The following is a 22,869-nucleotide window of genomic DNA, read 5'->3' as shown; positions in this document are numbered from 1 at the left end:
TTAAGATTAATGTTAACATTCCATAGGTTGTCTTTCTGAGGTGTCTTCTTGATAAGGTCCAGTTTGTGACGATACACTACCTTCCCTTTACTAAGCAATCGAATCCAGAAGGGAACAGATCACCAGTTATGTTGGTCCGAGCCGGGATTTGAACCCCGATCTACCGCTTACGAGGCGGAAGCGTTACCACTGGGCTACGTGGCTCGGTCTTATATTGCTCCAGCTGTCAATAAATTTCTCAGTCCCTTCAAGAGGCATACTTTGATTGTTCGTTCTATAATTTGATACCTCCCGCTCTCGACGGTCCCTTCAATATCGAAAACGAGAGAGTCCACTGTATTTTGTCAAACCCCGCCGCTTCCGCCACCAAGCTTCTAAAAGTTTTTTTTTTAACGTCTTTAAAGTTGATGTTGCATTGTTACAGGAGCAAAAAGACGGGAATTTGTGATTTTTTGACAAAATGTCTGGAAAAGTCGAGAATCTAAAACTTACTTTCTTGTTAAAATATTTTAAGGCTCTTTAATATTTTTGCAATATTTTTTAAAATTTTCAATTCAATTGCAATCAACTTGTTTTCAGCTCCAAACATTAAATGTTTTCTATTTGAGAATAAAACGAGAAGAAGGGATACAAAACTTCAATGAAGCTCTTTTGTAGATCAAAATTAGAAGGTAACACTTAACTAAACAACAATATAGCTGTGGAAATTCAATTTATAAAAAGAGCTTGATTCCAACGATTTTAACCAGCCTAATGTTATTTAGCAATGTTTCATGTTGTCCCAATGCTTAAATATTCGAACACATTCAGAATCATTTTACTTGAGTTTAGTAATATTTTTTGTAAGATTTTTGAAATATTTTAAAATTTAAAGCTAAATTCATTTAGTCATTGCCATTTTTTCTCCAGATTTATGATTCCCGTTAACTTTTTTAAATATAAGTTCGAGTAAAACAAATTTAGATAAATGAAAACACATATTATTTTTTTAAATAGTCTTTTTTTAAATTTCACGTAAAATGAGAATTATGCGTGAATTTATTAAAACGAATTGAAAATATTGAAATACTGACTACATGATAATTTTAGATTGATTTTTAGAGTTAAATATCTGATAAAATTATTTTTCAGGCGAATTCCTCGATTATTGTATAAATTGGGTCCCAAAATGAAGTTTAAAATTGTGATTTTATTGCTCATAACGATAAAGCTTATTTTTTCTGAGTACAATGACCTTTTGAACGACCGCAAAGGATTTAAAATGGATTTTTAATTAATTTTTTAAAAATTAACTTCACGGTCCTTCTTGACAGAAAATGGGACCATAGTTGATCCATCGAAAAAATGTTGTCTTGTCAATATTTTTTTCTGCATTTAAATGAAAAAAAAGTGATCAGAAATGGTTTTTTATCGTGTTTTTTTACTGTTGTACATAAAAATTTACACAGGGCTTTAGTACCCAATTGCTGGAAATAAAATGGAACATTTTGTTATTATGAACTTTTTGTCATCTTTATATTTAATGCATTGTTTTAAAGTATTTTCAATACTTAGCGATAAAGTCTTTTCACTAAATCGAAATTATGAATGCATTTTTAAAGTATTTTTAATATAAATATTTTGTTAGGTTTTAATTTTTTTGTCTTCTTTCTATTTTTAACTATAATTGCTTGTTTTTTTACAATTTGTTAAGAAATTTATTCGATGGACTTTTTTATAAACAGTTTTTGGTTTGCAATAATTTTTGAGTAAAAAATGCCTATTTTTGAGGATCTGGAAAGGTCGGGAATTATATAATGGGATTTGAGTGGCCACCCTGCGCGAATCGAAAAAAATGTTATGTAACATGGTCAAAAATACAATAAGGCCTTTGCAAATATTTTTTGAAGTTTATGTCCCTCGACTGTGACCAAAGTCGAGGGGGGGGGAGGGAGGGGGGGGGGCAAAAAAATAAAAAAGTATGAAAATAGAAATTACGAGCCATGGTTTCAACATTTTAATGACAAAAGTGGTTTAAAATGCATTATACACCTGTCCAGTTGTTTTGCCAAAATATCTATGTATGTATGTATTGACGAAAATTTTATTTTTTGCGAAAAATATTTTTTTTGCGGTGCTGTACAATGGAATTTTATAAAAGTTCAAAACATTTTTAAACAAGCCCAAACATGCTAAATATGCCCCCTGCTTTTTAGACTAATTTTGAAGGGGGGGGGGGGGGGGGGGGGCACATAAACTTCGAAAAATATTTGCAACGGCCTAACTGAAAAAAATGTGTTCCCAAGCAAAACCATATGGAAAATGTATTTGGCTTAGGCTACAGGGCTCATATCTTTATTGTTATTTTTTGTTTGCAATGATGTCGAAAGAAAAACATTCTCGTTTGGAAGGATCAATTTTTTTGTCACAACATCGCAAAATTTGCGGGGATTAAACAGCAAAAATAACCCCCGAAAAATCCTCTGCGTGAGATCGTGCTCCCCAAGCGGGATTACATTATTGCACAGCTCATCACGAAAACAAAACAAGCGCGGTTATCACGCGTACAAGTGCGGATTTCCTCAATTTGAGTTACACCATGCGCCTCCACCATTCAAAAAACGCGATGACAATGCGTTAAATCTTTTTTTTTATTTATTTTTTCACCGTTGGTGAATTGTAAACGATGAGTACCACTCTCTCTCGTCAAGTGTACTGATATCGTCGTCGTCACACACATTTATTGTCAAGTGCAGCAGGCTGCTGCTTTTGATTGAGTTTTCCAGAGCCCAATAACGCGCGCCGCCTACTGAGGTGTGGGTATTACTTCAATCGGAAAACGGTTCCACAATGGACTGTAACGTAACAGTTGGATTTGTCTGTAAGCTGCATGTGACCTAAATTTAAGTCACATTCGTCACCAGTTGTCATATTATGTGTGGAAAGGCATCAAATTGCAATTTAATTGCACCTCAATGGGTTGAATATGGGTGGAAATGTGTGGGTGGTACTCGAAAGAGAGAGAAAATCGCTGCAAAAAGTGAGGTATGATTGCATGTTGTGTGTGTCATATGAAAGTGTGTGTATGAGGATGAATGTGTGCGGTGATATCAACAAGACAAAAGCATATTTACCATCAGTTGTATTCTCCGGTGCGACTAGAATTGTGCGATACTGGGGAATAGAAAGAATGAAAAATGGACGGAGGTTTAATGAACCATGTAATCTGACATTGTTTGCTTGGATGTGGGGGGTGGGCTCACCTGGAACATGGTTGCTTGGATGATATTTGGTGGGAACAAGTTTCTGGAAATAAAGGGGTGTAATGAAATTGAATTTTGAACTATTTCTGAAATCTATTTTACGATTTGTTACATACCGGATTAAATCTAGAAGCGTATCTGCGGTAAGGACCACCCGGGTTGTGGCCTTGCCCTTCATGCTGCCCATTTCTTTACCGGAACCGGGCCGTATCGTACTGACCAGAATGATGCCCAGCACGACGGCACAGATCGTGGTTGTAAAGTAGTAGATGATCGCCCGGAACGCGATCTTCTTCGACATGCTGAGATCGAGCGATCCGATGGCACTGGTTATGGACGACACCAGCAGTGGCACGATCAGACATTTGAGCATCCTGTGGAGAAGTCACCAAATATTAATTATACCCAACTCTCATTCCCATTATACTCGGTATAACATACCGCAGGAACAGATCGCCCGGGTACTGGATGTACATCACTTCGCGCTGCGTCCATGGATCGGAGGAGTTTTTGAGCATTAAGCCTAACGTGGTGCCGCCGAACACACCGATCACCGTGAGGAAGGTGAGCAAGTTGGACTTGAGAAAACGCTTCCATCGTGACGTCGGTCTCGAGCCGCCGTTCGACAACGTGTTCGACATAATGTACTCGGCGGCGGCTCGGTGGGTTCTGCAAAAAGAGAAGAAGAAAAAAAGTTGCATTATCAATATTTGACTATTAAAACCCGTCAAACCCCCCAAACAATCAACGATCAGTTATTTACGAAAACAATTACCAACGAACATTCCGCAAACTAAATAAAGATTACAAATAAATTCAAACAGATGAGGTCATCCCCGATCGTTCAAGTAGTCGCGAGTTGGTTCCGCGAGTGCAGATCAGAAAGGGAAGTGCAACCAAGACCAGCCCAGTCCAGCCAGCAAGATGATAATGAATTGATAGCGGGGCCTTGTTGTTACACGTGAATGGGTGTCAAGTTCAAAAGTGTGATGATGCCATTCCGCGTTACAAGGTTTTTGTGTACTGTTAGAACGGGAAAGGAAATACTATTCTGTAATCAATGAGATGCCGACAAAGTGGGCTATGAAAAAAGAGCATAAAAGTTGCTGTAACGCTCCAATTCACAGAATTTACGACTTTTTACACAATGGTCTACTATGATCATTGAGGCCAAATTGAGACAACCAAATTTAAAACACAGCACGAGAAATTTCGTAGTAAATTTTCAAAAGGGGAAACATTGGATGTAGGTTTCTCCTTTCGAAAAGTTTTTTTCGTTGTCTCATTTTTTATTGAAAAACATAATGGGCTATCTACAACCACTCACCTTTGAACATCTCTAAGTAGAGTAAAATTGATAATTTACTTGAGCGATTGCAGCCCAAACAAAACAGGAATTTTTTAGGTACTTTTTTCTCAACCCTCTCCGATTTCAATGAAACTTTGTAGACATGTTATCCTATGCTTATGTAAGCAATTTTTGTGTATATGGAGCCAGTTTCACTCGATAATGCCATTTAAGAAGGGCGAGAGCGTTTAAAAAAAATGTATTTTTGTAATTTAAATATTGCTGTATCTCGAAGCCGTTGCATTGTGTCAAAAAGTGATCAAAGACAAACTTGTAGGAAATTTGACGGGCTTTTCGTAAAAATACACTGAAAGAAAAAAACACGCAACTTTTATGAGATTTTTCTATTATTATGTTTAAAGTCAAATTTGAAGGTGAGGCCACGATTTTTTTTTTGCGTTCAAAATTGTTGTTGAAATAGCCTTAGATGTTACAAAAAAACTCACGAAAAATGCAGGATGGAGCAACTCACTTAAAAAAAATACAAAAATCATTTACTGAAACTGTTTTTTTTAAGTGCTCTAAACGTCAAAATTTTTTAAAACCGAATACGGGAATCGATTCTACAGACAATTTAACATAAAAGTTTCCATATTGACATTTAAAAATAAAAATGTTGAAAAAAAAATGTTTTTTGATGGTTTTTGACAATTTTTATATGACAGACTTGATTTTTCAGTCTCGTTAATATTTTAAACGGAAAGCTTTTTCCATAAGATTGTCTTTGATCACTTTTCAAAATAACTCGTTTTTTGATGATTTAAGCTAATTTACTATCCAGGTTACTACCATCCACTGAACTACACTGAAAAAAATATTCTGTTTTCAGTTATGAGCAATATAATTAGCTTATATCTGTAAGCCCATACTTCCAATTGAAATGTGGTCAAAGACAATCTTATGGGAAATTGGACGAGCTTTCCGGTAAAAATATTTACGAGACTGAAAAATCAAACCCCCTAAACTATTCTGTTGATTTGGCACCCCAAATGTTATGCATATTGAGAAAATGCATTTGTTAATTTAATATGTAATTAACCATTAACATTTGACTAAAATGTGGTCACCGAACTCAAACAAAACTATGTTTTGTTCTTGATTCGATTATCCGAAGTCCCATAAAAAACCTTCGAATAATGAGTCTGAACAGTTTTCCTAAAACTTTGCCGGGTACGATGTTGCTGGAGCAGATTGTTATAATCCGTGAAAGTATTGTTAGAACACTCATTACGTAGAATGTAGTGTTTTACCGCCCAGAAAGACAATTAGAAATTTAGGACTTATTCAATTAGGTTTTCAGAAAAAAATGATAAAGGGCTATTTGCTTCCGATAGTTAAAAAACTCATATTTTCTGACTCTTGATTTTCACCGAAAGAGTATAACTAAAATGTCGATATTGGTTAAACAACCTAATTTTTGACATTGTAATTGTTTTTTATTTAATAAGTATTGTTGTTTAGTAAGTATTTAAAACCAAAAAAAAATAAGAACAAAATCACTTCGGAATTTTTATTGAGAAAAACAACTTACTCTCCATAATCAATTTCAAAATAATCTTTGAGCTCACAAAATAGATAGTTTTGTATTACAAATATGAGAAAATTTCGTAAATTTCCAAGTGTAGCATACAATTTTTAACTACAAAAGATGGAAAATTAAAGAAATTTTGTATTTTCACATTTAAAAAAAAACATTACGTTTTTGTTTTTATTGTTAATTTCAATTAAATTTTGTCCATGCATTTCTTATGTCAAAAAGCGCATTTTCATCATTAGCTTTTCCATACAAGGCCCGTACAATTTCGCGGGCTGGTCATGTGAAAATTCGTAAATATTTTGCTAATTTGCGCCTTCGACAAAGTAGGTTATAATTAAAACCAAGGGTCCTGATTTTCGGTTCAAAGATCAGAAATCACTCACTAATCGCTGAGTGAATCGTTGCCTACTGGAGCGAGAGTTTAGGGTGGTGCAACATCTGGTACCGGATGTATGATTGAAAAAATCTAAGACACCGTATTTTTTTAAAAGTAATTTTTAGATGAAAAGTAAAATATGTAATCAAAAATCAATCTGCAGGTTTTTTTTGTAAATTCCACAATTTTCAAGTTTTAAGCAACATTTACCCATTTTTTTAAATGTTCATTTTCTTGCGATTTAAAAATATATAAAGAAAGGATACTCATGACTTTTTTGTCTAAGAGCTGAGAAAAATTCGTACATTTTCCATTTCTTGAGTTCGGACTGCTGGTTGCTGAGAAAAAAGGGTTTGAGATGTTGTGAAAAATTAGTTTTCCTCAGTGTCCTTATTTGATTGTAAAAAATGAAATTTTTGTGAAATTTCAAGATTTAAAATTTTTAAAATCAAGACAAACCTTTGAATGAACCAAAAACACTATTTATGTTTACGTTTTTCAATTTTTTTTTACCAGATTTTCAATTATTAAAATTATGTTTAATGAAAAGAGTAGACAATTTCACAGCAAAAAAATCCTTTCCGAGATTTTGCGAGTTGAAAAATGAGAGCTAATTAGCTGATACTAAGATTTTTTTATATCACAGGATTAAAACTGTATCAAAATTCAAGCTGTACCTCAGCAAACAAGATTTCCGATCAACAACATGTAAAAGAAAAAATTTATGGAGGAAGTTTCATCTGAATAAAAAAAAATAAAATTAAAAGTTTCAAATGAATTTGCGAAATTCTAGGTAATATTTTTCAAATATAAGAATCAGACAAATGTCACTATATTGGACCATGGACTTACAACAGGAAAATGCGGACTCCTGAATAATTTGTATTCCTGAGTATATTCTATTCAACATAAAGGGTGTGGAAATTATCCGGCAAAATAGATCGTTTGCCACAACCACCCAAGAAAAAGAATAAAATGCCCATTTTCTCTTTCAAATGACCACAAACATTTGAATCGTGACGCTCGACCGGGATGTAAAAAAATCCTCAAATGTCCTCAAATTTAATAAAGCAAAAAGTTGGAAAATCACGCTCTCCGTCTGGATCTCGTGTCGAACTTCGTTAACCACTATCATTATTTGTTATTGTGTTCGTCCGTCCGTCCGTCCATCAGGGGGCTCCTCCTCACACAATGAGATGTAGGACTTTGCCAGGATGATGATATACTAACGATGGTTTGTGGGTTGGTTCCCAGTCCCAGCCGCCCATCAGCTGGAAAAACGCAAACACTCACTTGTTTGCGCGGGCTTCAAGACTGACTGGTGATGTTGGCTGTACTGTTTGTTGCGTTGCGCTACTGATGAGAGCAGTGGGTGTAATCTTCTTTTCTTCAAGGATTAAACTTATTTTCTGTTTGCAAGTTACTGTTGCTGATGGCCTCCGGCACTTGAGTACTTTATATATCTGCATAAAGTGGGCTATGATTAAATATTTCTTTAACTAGATTTTCTGGAAGCAATGTTACCTTTAAAAATCTGAAAATCACTTTAAATTCAATTTTCCAAATTTCCATAGAACAGATTTGTTAAAGTTAAGTTTTTTACGCACCAACATCTCCTACACTTGACGGTTGCTTCCAGTTAACTATCCTTTTTCTCCATGACGCGTCATGGAGTAGATCAGCTATAGTCGGTGCTGTTTACTAGTCGATTACTTTTGTTGGGTTTCAAGCGATCCTTGAGTTTAAAAGTGTAAAAATAGATGATGCCAGTGTCAGGGCCAACGACGACGACGATGTAATGTGATGGAGATTTTACAATGTTTTCCTACTGCAAACATCGGATAGAGGTTATGTGAACAGTGCAAATAAAAGTTATGCTTGATCATTCATACGTTCAATACAGGTTGTAAAATAGTTACTTTTTTGCAGTTGAATATTTCAAATTAGCATTAATAATCAAATTATTATTTACCTAAGGACAAACAAACAAATTTTTTGACAGTTTGGCAATTTATCTACTTTGTTTGTTTACCTGTATTTGTTTGCAGAAACGTCAGCGAGTTTGCCGCAAACGAGTTTGCGAGTTTGGCCAACCGTCAAACACAAAATAGTGCGAGTTTGTTTGCCATAGTCTAATAGCTCCTTTACATGATAGATTGCTCTTCTGAACTTTTTCAAACGATTGCTTCAGGGTCAAGGGACATAAACCTTAAAAAAATATTTGCAAACGGCCTTGCACAAATTTGAAATAAAAATTAAATTGCCGGTTTTCTTCACATTAGCCACTTAATCTTTTATTATTGTTTTTGGATCATTAAATCGCCATAAAGAAATGAAAAATAAATTAAATTTCATATTAGTATATTTCTGATATATCAAACGCTATAATATATTTCAAGCTTGTTACCCGAATGATAACCTCAAAAAGCAACACTGATAAGTGGTCAATAAAAAATCAATCTACCGTCACGCAATTCGATTAAGATGTATTCATCTCGTTTGATTTACGCTCGAGCTTGGTCCGGTACTCACTTGCCCTCTTCCACCACATCGGAAAGTGAATTATAGTGGGTGGACCTTTTTTGTACCATTGAAAACAAGTGCCACAATTTTTGCATGAATAATTTTTTTCAGTGAAAATAAAATTATTTTATAAGAAACTACAGTCGAGATGTGCATTTTGTTGTGATATCACAATTTCTCCCATTTGCCCATATAGCACGTGCTGCTGACTTCTAATGTCCTTCGTAGTAGGCGCCGCCGGTTCAGATATCCTTCCCCCGTGCAACGCTTTCCAACAGACATTTCTCGCCAACTTTGATTGGAGTTTCTCTTATTTACGCCTTGGCCTGCTATTGCCTGAGTGGGTCGGTTGGAAAAGCGGAAGTATGTATTTTTCCTATGGCGAGCTTCCTTTTAAAAAATCCCCTTCTCCACTGCTTGAATCAGCGAAGTGATTCAAACGCAATTCCAGGACCTGTTGTTGCCTCATCCTTCCTTCCTTTCGAGAATCTCTTTTTTTTCTCAAGAAGGTGGCAAGGGACAAATTGACAGCAAAGTGGAGGAAGTAGATGAAGTCAATTATGATACCATTAGTGGAGAAGAGTCGCTGGCTGGTCCCTCTCTAATGGGATGTCCTCCTCCGCCTCTTTGGTGTTGATTTCCAATCTAATCTGAACCCTCCCGGAAGGTCCACGGTGGAGGAGTTGGGGACGACAGCTGCTGCTCCACCAAGATTAAGATTTGGAAGCCGTGCCATGTTCTTTTACGCCTCAAGTGCTCGCGAGACATACCAAATGGACGTTAATTGATTGTGTTCACGGCTAACCGGGAAGATTAATTTGATTTTGGGCAAGATCTACCACCCACTTCCTGTTTTACTTGGACACCGTTTAATCTCCTAGGGCGGAGAAATTTAGCAGTTTGTTGCAATGAGTCATCAAATTTCCATTTTTTAAACGCAAAATTTCCAAGCGGAAAAGCGACTCACAATTTTGAGCACCTGCCAAAAAGTGCGCCGAAACTGGCCCGACAATCTGTTGTGCATTTTTCATCGCAGTTGGCCGCGGGAGGTAATTTGGCGCGGAAATATTAGGCCGGGCAGCATGTCATGAAAAATCAGCAACTAATCAGGTGCCTCTCGCAGCTCACCGCCAACTTCGTCGGGCGTAAATCTTCCTGATGAATTGGGAACATGGCGATTTTTTTCTTGTGCCAGAACAAAACCCAAAATTTTGAAAACCCCCCGACACTAATCGCCACCCCCGCCCTCAGACGAAACGCCCACGCAGGAAAATTGTCCTCCGGATTGTGGTTCCACCCCACGGCTCTATTTTTAGCGACAAGTGCAATTTTCCACCGCATGGATTTCACGTGCTTGCAGCACATTTGAAAAGGGACGATTTTTCACAGTCTCATTTAGGGGCAACATGTGTGCGGTATGAAAATGTGTGTTTTTGTTTCGTTTTAACTGATGCCAAGAGTAAAACAACTCATTCATCAAGCTCAACGCTGACGGCGGCGGTGGTTAGAGGGCTAGTAAATATATCATTTTACACAGCACAGTTTAGTTGACTAGACGCGCTCTCGTAATACGGTCGTTTTCGTCTTGTGTACGACGACGGCGATGAAAAATAATACAAATTTTAGCACCTGTTGATCATAGCTCAGCTGGTGCAGTCGGAGACTGTAGGTTTGGAATTATTTATGCAATTTTACAATAAAAACATTTTTTCAAAAATACAGCAAATTATGGAAAAAAAAAATAAAAAATTAAAGTCAATTACTCTGAAAACCACTCTTTTTCACCAATTTTATGTGTTTGTGGAGAAAAAAGAAAACCACACGATTGAATCCATAATTGAAAACCGCAGCCTACTCTGCAATCGATTATATTCGATTATCTATCAATTTGCACACGTTTGAGGTTTACATGTGCTGGTTCGAAATATAAATTCAAATTAGCAGTTTAATCAGTCCGTCTTTATGTAAATTGTAGTTGAGTTTGATGAAAACTTAAAAAATGTATTTGAATTTCAAATTAAATACGCACACTAGAGGGCTGAGAGCAAAAATGTCTGAATTTTTCTGAGAGGATATTTATATTTACGAGAGCATAATGCTCTCAGACGTATAAACTGAAACAGTTCATTTCCACTCTCTGTCATATTTAACCGCCGACGTAATATAAACTTATTGAAATTACGGCATTGGATTGCTGCGAAGAAGGTAAATAAATATCAATATCTCGCGAACTACAAAAGTGTTGTTCAGTTGAAAAAGTATTATGTTTCATGAAAAAAGTTTAATTTCAAACCACATGATCACCCCTAATACTGGCTCGATGCCACCATCATGCAACCACGTGCTCCGTTTGTTTGTCAACAAAGTCCCGTAAGGAACTGACCGTACAATATGTTTAGTAAAAACCGATTTAATATCACCAGAGGTGAAATTATTTTTTCAGAAACATAATGTTACCACCCACTGAGAATTTGATTTGAAGCTTCGAATCTTTTTAGACTAAACCTCGATTACAATTTTTTTAATTTCAGATTTTCAGGTACATTATGGGACGCAAGATAATTACATTTAATTATTATTTTTTTTTTCATAAAATTATTTTTATTAGGTCCTTTTCGGTAATGGGACCTGGTTAGGACCGAGTCGACTTTTGTAATTAAATTTGGCTTAATAATTACAGAGGATCTTGTGTGTAAATGTTAGTGGGAGGGGAGCCGATTACCCGCGGCCTACTAGAATTGATTGACATTATTAGAAAAAAAAAATATAAAAAATAAAGGGTACTCAGTCTTTAATGTTAGTCTATGATTAACTTTAAAAAATATGTATCGATATTGCACTTTGTCGATCTATTATGAGAAGCCAGAAAGAACACTTTCACGCGCAGCGTAAAACGCGCAAGCGTAAATGTGCTGGCGTTTATGCTTCGACTTGACGACTTGTCGATCTTTCGAGCACTAATATGGCTATATCTCTGGAAATAAATTTTATAAAAGCTTCAAATTTTGGGCCCAAGCAGTTTATGGCGCATGTTTTCGAATGGCTTTTTGTTTGAAACTGAATTCTTTTAATTTGACGGTGTTATCTGTAAAATAGTCCAAAAAATACCTATAAAAATGGCTTTGACCACATTTACTGGTCGAAAATTGTGAATCGAAAAATAAAATGTTCGTCTCCGACCCCAAGGCTACAGATCTGAAATATAAAAATTGTGGGTTTTACGAGCGGTTTTCCAGTGCTGGAAGACACAAATTTTTAAGAGCGGATACAGACATCGCCCAAGTATTTCAGAAAAAGAGCTCTCAAAAATCAGGCTTTGAGTTCCGGGTTTCGGGCCAAAATTCAATCGAAAGAGCGCATCATAACCTTCAAATTAGTAATAGGATTTTTTTTCTGGGACGATTCCCCGCCGGACACGATTTTTTTTAAGATTTCTGAAAAAAGCGTTTTTTTAAAAAGCAAACCTTAAACGTTTCTTTTGTAAGAAAGGCAAAAGGTTAATTTAAAAAATGCAACATGCAACTAAGCAACTTTGATGAAGACTCCTAATTGATGATAAAACCCAAAAAACTTTTATCATAGCTCTAGGGATGCCTCTTTTTGTCATTTAAAGCATATCAAAAAATTAGATTTTTCGAAAATTTTATTTTAATCAATACAATTTTTTTTGAATAAGGCTTATTAAAAAAAATGTATTTTTTTAGAGTGTAATTATGTTTTTCTTAGAAGTCTTAAGCAATATCTACAACTTTGCTGAAAACTAAATCCAGCTGATTGTAAAATCCGTTGTCAAGATACAGATTTTTGAAAATTTATTAGCTTTTTTGTATGCCTTTGCAGCACCACCAAATGAATGATAGAAAAAAACTATCATCTGATGATATCCTGCACCAATATATCAGAGGGTATAGCGACCGTCACTATAGCTTGTGGGTTCTCTTCTTTTATTTCGTGATTGCAAGCAAGAGCATTATCTTTCTATGTTCACTGTTCCACATGTACACATGCCGAAGATTTTTTTGGTTTCTTAAAAAACCTCAATGGGACCCTGATGGAGACTTTTACGGACAAACTAATGATGCAAAATGTCTTCTTTGGTCATACTCATAGGAAAGGTACACACAAGTTTCACCCAAATAAAAAAAAACACACAATTATACAATTTGTCGAAAATTCTCCCTTGGGAGAATTACTCCATTCTTTTTTTTTTTGACAGAATATTGAAAATATAATTGATTTCTCTGTATCTTTTTGCATAACCTTTATCTCCGAAGTTCTTAAAACAGAACAATTTGCATAACGACCACATATCGCTTGCACACCAATCATCCAATCAACACCTCGCACCTAAACGATGGCAATCGTGTCATCTCATTATAGTGATTTGAGCCTACCGGCCACGTTTTAGCGCCGTTCCACACGAAGTCACGCAAAGTACGTGTGTTCATCATCAAAGCAAACTGCGCGCGCGGCCCTCTTCTAAAACACACCCCGTTGGGGTGTCAGCTTGGAATTGGGAGCATGTCACACAGTTTTGGTAGACAAAATATTTTTTGTAATTGGAAATAAAACAGTTTTGGTTAAATTTAGATTTTTTCTACACTAAAAATTTAAATGATGAAGCGGACAAAATATTTTTCTCTTGATTTTCCTACAGATATTGTTTATGGTCAAGAGCTCTTTCTGTTTGACAAACACACATCCATTAACACTTTTATCGCTGCCGAGTTTTCTCAGAACATGAATTGAAGATGAGTTAGGGTGGCAGTTAAATCCAAACAGCAGAATAAGTTTATTTTGAGGTGTTTGGTAACGTGAAATGCACACCAGGAAAGAACAATATAGTGATTGTTCAAATTGGATAATAATAAGACAACTTTGACGGAAATTTTAAAGACAAAAACAGCTTCACAATATGTGTTTGAAATATGTGTTTATTATGAAAGAAAAGTAGCTGTCCATCAAAATATTTGAACACTTTGCATCCACAAACTTAGAAAACAACAAAAAGTAGTTTATTTTTGTTCTGCGCCGCCGGAAACATGTGCTAGCGGTCAACTTTACGATCTAAGCAACCGTTGACCGCGCGTTTCACGACTAGCATTGCAGGGTTGCCCTGATAGTGCGCTCCGGTGAGAAATTGTTGCATCCTTGCTAGTTGGCGTTCACTCTCGATTCAGGTGGGCGTCAATTACCTTCAAATATGATTTATTGGCTGAACCGGTTTGCGGATGTGATTCTCGTTGCGTTGCAACTGTGCGGTTCTAAAAATGGAACTGCTGGAATCGTTTCCATTTGCGGAGCGGCGAATCCGGCGATTTAATAGTAATAATATTCTTCCTCAAATAGTCACTTGTCACGACGGGCGACGGAGTGTATTTCACTGGAATCGTTAATCCACTACGCAGAGCTGTGAATCGTGCCGAATGCATAACCTTTTGGCATTTACACGATGAAAATTGCAGATTTCCGCGATAACTTCGTTCTCCAATTAGTACTACTATAAATAGGGCGATCTTCAAACCCCGTCCACCGCCATAACCGATTAAAATCGCGCGCACAGTTGATGGGCGCATGGGACGTTTATGTCCGTTGCATCGCGTGCACCGTGTCAAGTACTGTGTAAACATAGCAACAAGTGGGTCCACCTCGACGTACTCCACGCCTCCTACTGTTAGCTGCTTACACATTTTAGATTTTCATTCCACTTGGGCGGTAGTGCCACCACCACCACAGTAGGCGGATTTATTTTGCATACAAGGACGATTTGCTGGTTTATCAACAGGGTTGCATCTTGATTGAGTTCTTGATTTTTTCATTTGCAAATTTTAGATTTTTTCTGTTTCCAAAATTTAAAAAAAAATCCAGGTGTTTTCTCTAAACTATTTCACAAATTGACAACTAAGTTGACCCTGTGCGGTTCGATGAATGCAAAATAATTCACACTGAAGTGCAATCGCAAATATGTAAATCCAATCGAAAAAATAATTTGTAATTTTCCTGAAGTGTTCGAGCAAAAATTACCATACCCGACGCAAAACGATAATAAACCACACAATGTGAGAATGACGTGATTATTGTGCTTTGATGATGATGAGTGAGATATATGACAGAATCATGACTGACCAATCAATTATTTATATTTATTGAGATTGGGTCTGGTGTAGTTACACACTTTATGGTTGGTTTAATTTGATACTTGGAGGGGGCGGATAGGAGCAGGGGTTGCGGCTCTTTGTAAGATATCTAGAAATAAATAAATAAATAAAATGGATATGGTGCATGATTGCTTTTACGTCTCTTAAAAATTAGCCGATTTTTTAATAAACTTTTTTAACAAAAAAATCGATTTCCCAAAAGAGGGGAAATTATCATGCGTTCTAACTCCATCTAATTTGCTGATTTTCACTATTTAAACAACTTATTTTGCAAAACTGTTGATAGAAACTTGATTGCTCACTTCCTATTAAACTATTTATCACTCGATTTAAGTTGAACACGCTTTTTATGAGCTGTAATTGAACGTCAAAGTGGTGATATGGCAACATTAGAGGCTCGATGGAGTTAGAAGCTGTTCTCCTAGGGGACAAAAACCCGCAAAATTTTGAGCCATAGAGCAGTTCTCTACGGAATCGGTCTTTTTTCATTAATTTTTATTATTGTATATTTTAATCCGGCTGAAACTTTTTTGGTGCCTTCGGTATTCCCAAAGAAGCCATTTTGCATCATTAGTTTGTCCATATAATTTTCCATACAAATTTGGCAGCTGTCCATACAAAAATGATACGTGAAAATTCAAAAATCCGTATCTTTTGAAGGAGTTTTTTATCGATTTGGTGTCTTCGGCAAAGTTGTAGGTATGGATATGGACTACACTGAAAAAAATTATACACGGTAAAAATTTTTTTGGTGATTTAACTTTTTGTCGCTAAAACTTGATTTGCAAAAAAAAACACTATTTTTCATTTTTTTTATTTTTTGATATGTTTTAGAGGACATCAAATGTCAACTTTTCAGAAATTTCCAGAATGGGCAAAAAATCTTTGACCGAGTCATGATTTTTTGAATCAATACAATTATTTTCAAAAAATCGAAATATCGGTCGCAAAAATTTTTCAATATCATTTTTTGATGTAAAATTGAATTTGCAATCAAAAAGTACTTTAGTGATATTTTGATAAAGTGCACTGTTTTCAAGTTATAGCCATTTTTATATAACTTTTTTTTTAAAAATAGTCGCAGTTATTGATTTTTTTTAAAATAGTGCCCATGTTTGCCCACTTTTGAAAAGAAATATTTTTGAAAAGCTGAGAAAATTCTCTATATTTTGCTTTTTCGGACTTTGTTGATACGACCCTTATTTGCTGAGATATTGCCTTGCAATGGTTTAAAAACAAGAAAATTGATGTTTTCTAAGTCCCACCCAAACAACCCACCATTTTCTAATGTCGATATCTCAGCAACTAATGGTCCGATTTTCAATGTTAAAATATGAAACATTCGTGAAATTTTCTGATCTTTTCGAAAAAAATATTTTCAAAAATTTTAAATCAAGACTAATATTTCAAAAAGACCAAACATTCAATATAACGCCTTTTTCATATGTTAGTCTTGTCTTGTCTAATTTCAACTTCATTTTTCGATGTAAAATCAATTTCGCAATCAAAAAGTTCTTCAGTGAAATTTTGATGAAGTGCACCGTTTTCCACTTATAGCCATTTTTGAGTAAGTTTTTTTTGAATAGCTGAATAAATTCTCTATATTTTGCTTTTTTTTTAACTTTGTTGATACGACACCTAGTTGCTAAGATATTGCCATGGAAATATTTATAACTCAGTCAAAGATGTTTTGCCCGTTCTAGAAATTTTTAAAATGTTGGCATTTGATGTCCCCTAAAACATATCAGAAAAAAATAAACATGGTGTTTTTTGCAAATCAAGTTTTACTGACAAAATTAAAATTAAATATCACCACTTTTTTCACCGCGTATATTTTTTCTTAGTGTAGTTCTTATCCATACCTACAACTTTGCCCAAGACACCAAATCGACCAAAAAATTCTGCAAAAGATACAGATTTTGAATTTTCATACATCATTTTTGTAAATAAAAAAAAAGACAGCAGCCAAATTTGTATGAACAATTATAAGGACAAACTAATGATGCAAAATGGCTTCTTTGGGCATACCGAAGGCACCAAAACAGTTTCAGTCGGATTAAAAAATACAAAAAATTAAAATTGAAAAAATACCGATTTTGTAGAGAATTGCTAATTTTCGAATGTCGATGTCTCAGCAACGAATGGTCCGATTTTCAATGTTAAAAAATGAACTTTCGTGAAATTTTTCGATCCTTTAATCAAGACTAACATTTCAAAAGGGCGCAATATTGAATGGTTGGCCGTTTTGAAATGTTAGTCTTGATTCAAAATAATTGAAAATATTGTTTTCGTAAAGATCGGAAAATTTCACGAATGTTTAATTTTTTAACATTGAAAATCGGAACATCACTTTTAGTTAGATTTTTTTGAGAACTTTGAGAAGTCGAGTCAGGACTGTATTTTTCAAGAAATCGTTTGATTAAAAGGACAAACATTGTCCTTAATTGAGTAATTCAGTACGCAACTGTAGTGAGTAAGCAAAATGCACATTTATAATTGAACCAATTCAGCACAATAAAGCAAACATCCATCATTTTCAAATCCGCGAAAACGAATTGAGATCATTGCTTAAACGCAGCTATTCATTCATGCAGCCAAAGCAACGATATTGAGTTACTCCACTTTCTCGAAATATATTGTTGAAATTGCGAATGCAAGGAATTCTTCGCCAGAAAATTCTTGGTAGCACAAATCGGGCAGTATTTTCACGCACTGAAAAAAGTTGTCACATACCATCAATGCCATTCGATTCACGATTGTCTCAAATCTGATTAATTGTCGCTCATTGAAATCTTCGTTACAGATCGCACTCTCGAATGAATCGTTCATTATACGTTGAAAATTAATGATGCGTGACGACGGCTTTTCCATTCATAGAGACGGAAATATTCGCTCATTGACAATCCACCGCGACAATCACGTGATTCGACCGAGCCGATAGGATTTAATCAAATTCCTATGCAAATCAGCGAGAATAAATTGATTTGCGAAAGGTGGTGGTGGCGGAAAAGTTGGGTTGGGATGGAATCATGGGAAGAGGAGGAGACGACATGTTGGTTCAAAAGTCTCATATTACAGAGTCAATTCACGTTTTGGCGCGAACATCAGGGATTTTTTTTTTATTTTGGCTGGCGACTTTAGTTACCCTCTCTTCCTACCAAATTGCTCTCTGAGTGGAACTTTCCGCTGCTTATGAATGGACCACCTGTTGGATTATGGGGAGTAACCCTTTGCCTCCTTTTGCTTCAGATTTAAATATTTAAAATTTTATTTTTTTCAGTGGTTTGGAGAAATATTGTTTAAAAATCTTCAAAAACGATTATCTTTCAGAAGAAGAGGAATCCGTTTCGAGAAGTTTCTAACAACCGCAAAGATAAATAATACGTGCAATTGTTTATCCATCTGGAGAGCGGCGAACTTCACCTTAAGTGAGTTTCTCCTCGCATTCAAGATAATCTTATTTATGATCAATTGTGCCAGAATAATACCGTTTTCGGGAGGGGAAAAAACCCCACTTTTGTCCAATGAGAAACGTGTGCGTCATGACGAGATGATCAACGAGTTAAAAGTTGCTGCAGAAGTGAGTGAGTTAAGCTAAGCTAAGCTAAGTCGGCCGGCCGGGAACTCGCAGGAAACGGTTATGATTTACCTAAGCGCGGACACAATGCAAGCAGGGACAAATTAAATAAACATTTCACGTGATGACAAATGAAGCTGAAACGGTTGAGATAAAAATTTCAAGTCGAGTCTACAATTTGAAAATTGAAATATTTTGCTTATTTTAAGAAAATATCAACTTATGCACGGAGATGCTTCTTCATTTTTTGTTCAAATTAAAATTGAAGAGAGGGCTTTGAAGTGCTGTGCAATTACTTTTCAAAGCTGATGGTGATTCAATGGGCCATCTCTTTTCTATTTGCCTAACCGATTCCGCGACCGACCAGCCGGGAGTAGTGTCATTTGGCCGTTTGTTTAATTGCTTGTTCACGAATTGAATCTTTACGACCCACACGCGGAGATGTCAAGCCGCCCCGGTTGAGGGTTAATGTTTTTCTAGTCTTCTGGGAATTGTGCTTTACGAGCGGCACTTGTCAGCTGACAGCGCGGATTTTCGATGAGAAATGTATCGTTTTATGTTTTAACTTTTAATTTTATGGTAGACTAATTTTATTAATTGAAAGGGGGTCATGTTTTGAAGCCAAATTAATTTTATAATGATGAGGATCTATATTTTCTGAGAAACGTTGAGTGGATTTAAGAATGGAGTAAAATCACGGACGAACTACATGACACCAGGAACAAATTTCTTTAAATTTCTGAAGCAAACTGTCACTTGCGCCATCTATACTCAAGTTGTCGAAGTAGCATCGCGCGATTAAGCATGATTTCTCAAAATGTATTATGAAATTATTATTTAAAACATGTAGCATTAGTATGGCATTAAATTTGTCTTTATGATTCTATGTAATTTATCATGGACACTAAAATTGCAGACAAATTTATAGAAATGGTATTTTAATATAAATTCATACGACCATTTCAAAAAATGCCCATGAGTGTGCATCATCAGCTGGCTTTGTTTACGTTTTAAACCACGTGGCACGAAGGTTTTGACATAAGCGATCTCGCTTGCGCAGGTTTTTGCCAAGAAGAAGTAAAAGAAAACCTGCTTCACATTTTGAAACGCCGTGTCATGTCCGTTCGTCCGTGGTTAAATCATGTTAAGAAGAGCTTCGTGCTCTTAATTTTTTTTTTCAAAACAAAAAAAACATAAGGCCAATGCAAATTTGATTTCAAGTTAAGACCCCCAATCTTCCACATTTTCCAGAAAATCCGAGAGCAAAAAAAATGCTGAGAATTTAAATTTTCATTGAAAAAACTAGTGAATTTATCTTTTTTTTTGACAAGTTGAAAAAAGTTCAAAAATTCAACTTTCATGAAACCATTTGAACATTTAAGTTGTTGTTTTGCAATCATAAAAACTATAATTTATAACCGTAAAAAACATTGTACATTAAAATCACAGGCATTTGGAATACCTTTCACGAGTCCAAACGTGCTAGAATTGATTGAGTAAATGCTTTTTGAAGTATTTTCATTTGATTGCACTTCTAATTTCATTAAACTTTTGAAGATTTTTGTAAAAATACAAAGATAATGTTAAACGGCATAACAAATATTTAAATACTGCTGTAAATTGAACTTTGAAATACTTACATTTTCATTTTGCTGCAGAATATAACAACAAACAATTTTATGCCACTTATTTTATTGTTTGTAATTTTGGTGAATCTTGTTTTGGATGTGCTTCGTTTTGTAAATATTTTAGCAAATAAAATTTCTAAGGTCAAAATAAAATAAAATAAGGACCGCTGAATTTTAAAACCAGCAGATGAAAATTCTGTAAAATATCACAAAATTGGATTAATTTTCTTACAATGAATATTTTGTGTCAAGGTTTATATTTTGTAACTTGAACTACTGCCAACTTTTTCAGTATTTTTCCTGTACACTAAAAATTCTCAAAAACTTTCTTTTTGCATTTATTTTAAGCAGATTTCGTGAAAATTCAATGTGTTGTACTTGGAATACCAAGATTTGTTTTGCCTTGAAAAATCACCAGCCCTAAATCATTTTTTTTTGTCATAATTAAATATTAGATATTATTTTTGTAATTTAAATAAATTTATTTAAAAAAATCATTTACTGTTGTAACCGGCAATCAACCAGTGAAAATTAAATTAATCGGAGTCGCAGCCCTAAAATATGACTTGAAGATTAAATAAGACGACAAAAAAACTATTTTTATTTAATTGAGTATAAAACGCATCTTTTTCGAAAATAAAAAAAAACGATTTCATTGCGGAATCGTACTTTGCATAGTATTTATAACCACCAAATGATTTCCAAATGAATCCCAATAATTCAAATGAGAAACTAGTTGCAGAAAATTGCGTTTATTCGAATGTAATTTAAAGTTTTTTTTGCAGGCCGTTGCAAATATTATTCAAAATTTATGTTATTAATGCATTTTAAAACACTTTTTTCATATCTTTTCATATCAGTTTTCAGATCGTCTTATTAGTTTTGAGAATGATGCTAAAATAATAAATTTACGCAGTTTTGATAATGATGCTTCTGATTTTTTCCAAATTCTAAAATATCGTCTTCAGTCATACAAAATTGCTGAAATATGTATGAAACAATCTCACTCCCCAGACCCAATGCCACCCCTGATGACGGTAGTCGATCTTTTGAATTTAAAAACATAAAGTGAACTGAAACTTCACCGCAGAATAATCTAGAAACAACCAGAACCGCTCCTATCAATATCATAAGTTTCAATCTTGTTTCCCCACTGACTGATTGACCCACAGAAAAAACATCAATTAAAAGTTGTTGATATCAAACCCGGCACACTGCACCCAAATCAAACAAATCACCGATAAGAATGATAGCCGACACGCCGCAACCCATTCAATCCCAAGCCACTCAACAAAAACTTGCACGATTTTGCAGTAACGGTCCCTCTGCCACAATCTCTTACGCTCGACCGAGCTTTCTTGAAGAATGGTTCACCGGATCGAAACTTACATGAATTAATCGACGGCGGATCGCAGTTGGCCTTGCTAGAACAACTCGCTGCTACTGATGCTCGTTACAGGTCACAGATCACTGCGATCGCGACCAACTCCCTGCCTGCTTCGTCGAGATGAAGTTGCAGATTCTTCGTTGCCCACAGGCTAGTAGGGCGAATCTGGGTTAATCTTCCTCTTTTCTTCACTGATTTGAATACTTTGGTGATTACATTAGCACACTTTCTCCCACTCTATAGACGCGCACTCTCTCCCTAATGGTTGAAGTAATAAATAAATAAAAACCTAATAGAATTAAAAACACACAATACAAAACACCACAACAAAGCGCCGTTTGAAGCGTTTCGGTCGGCGATCCCCAGCCACATAGAGTAGAATCACGCTCCTGACGATCGTGCCTTGAGAAGAAGTCGTCGCGGCTTGACACACAACACAATATCCAACACAAACTTTTTTTTTATTCTGTCTGGCGACTTCAACAACGCTATTTTCGAGTTATTTTTAACGATTTCAGGAGTGAAATTCTGTCACACACTGTGTCTCGCGGGCGCGCGGAATTGCGGTCACAAGCTTGTAGCCAGAACAGCCGGCACCAAACACAAGATCCAGAAGAGGCTGATCGCCGCGATGATCTGCACCGCGAACGGTCTCTAGCCGATGGACGTGGTACAGTATCCGTCTCTGTGAACACAGCACCAGTTCAGCACCACAACCTGTTGACGGCGGCGGCGATCCAGCAAACTCCCGGACGACTCACTCTTGCCACGACAGCGATTAAATATAAACTAAAAGGTTTTCAATGGACTACAGGCCGCTAGAGCAAGATTCGCGCGCGCCGTCGGTCAAGCGACTACAGAAGAGAGACACTGTGAGCAGAACACGCACACCAAATTGAGCGAGAGCGTAGCGTATCCGCGAGCAACAGTGAAAAAGTACAGCGGTAATATTACATGCTACAGCATGTAACTTTACTCTCTTGAAAGTGCGCGCGGAACACCACCGCTAAAAGCTAGTCCTTAATCAAAGTAGTTCGCGATGACAAGCATGCCATGAAGATCTTTACGCAGAGTTCGCGCCAAACAAACGCCT

General features: G+C 35.8%; 1 protein-coding gene across 5 annotated transcripts in view; it reads right to left on the bottom strand.

Moving 5' to 3' along the window:
- Window positions 1-22,629, bottom strand: part of LOC120423398 (excitatory amino acid transporter 3) — a 28,569-nt gene extending 5,940 nt beyond the window's left edge. For 2 of the 5 annotated variants that reach the window (XR_008211972.1, XM_039587192.2), the window contains exons 1-6: window positions 22,494-22,629; window positions 21,779-22,034; window positions 3,684-3,911; window positions 3,359-3,616; window positions 3,243-3,285; window positions 3,114-3,153 (exon numbers count right to left, since the gene is read on the bottom strand). Coding sequence is in view for 4 of the 5 variants with exons in the window: in XM_039587192.2 (XP_039443126.1) it covers window positions 3,114-3,153; window positions 3,243-3,285; window positions 3,359-3,616; window positions 3,684-3,883 (541 nt within the window). In the remaining variant the exon portion in view is untranslated. The other 3 variants (XM_039587195.2, XM_039587194.2, XM_039587193.2) reach the window with 3 other exon arrangements.
- Window positions 22,630-22,869: the final 240 nt, after the last annotated feature.

This window comes from Culex pipiens, chromosome 2 (genome assembly GCF_016801865.2).
Source record: "Culex pipiens pallens isolate TS chromosome 2, TS_CPP_V2, whole genome shotgun sequence".
NCBI classification, from domain to species: domain Eukaryota; kingdom Metazoa; phylum Arthropoda; class Insecta; order Diptera; family Culicidae; genus Culex; species Culex pipiens.
Note: the sequence above shows the minus strand (reverse complement) of the source record. Positions and strands in the feature narration are given on the sequence as shown.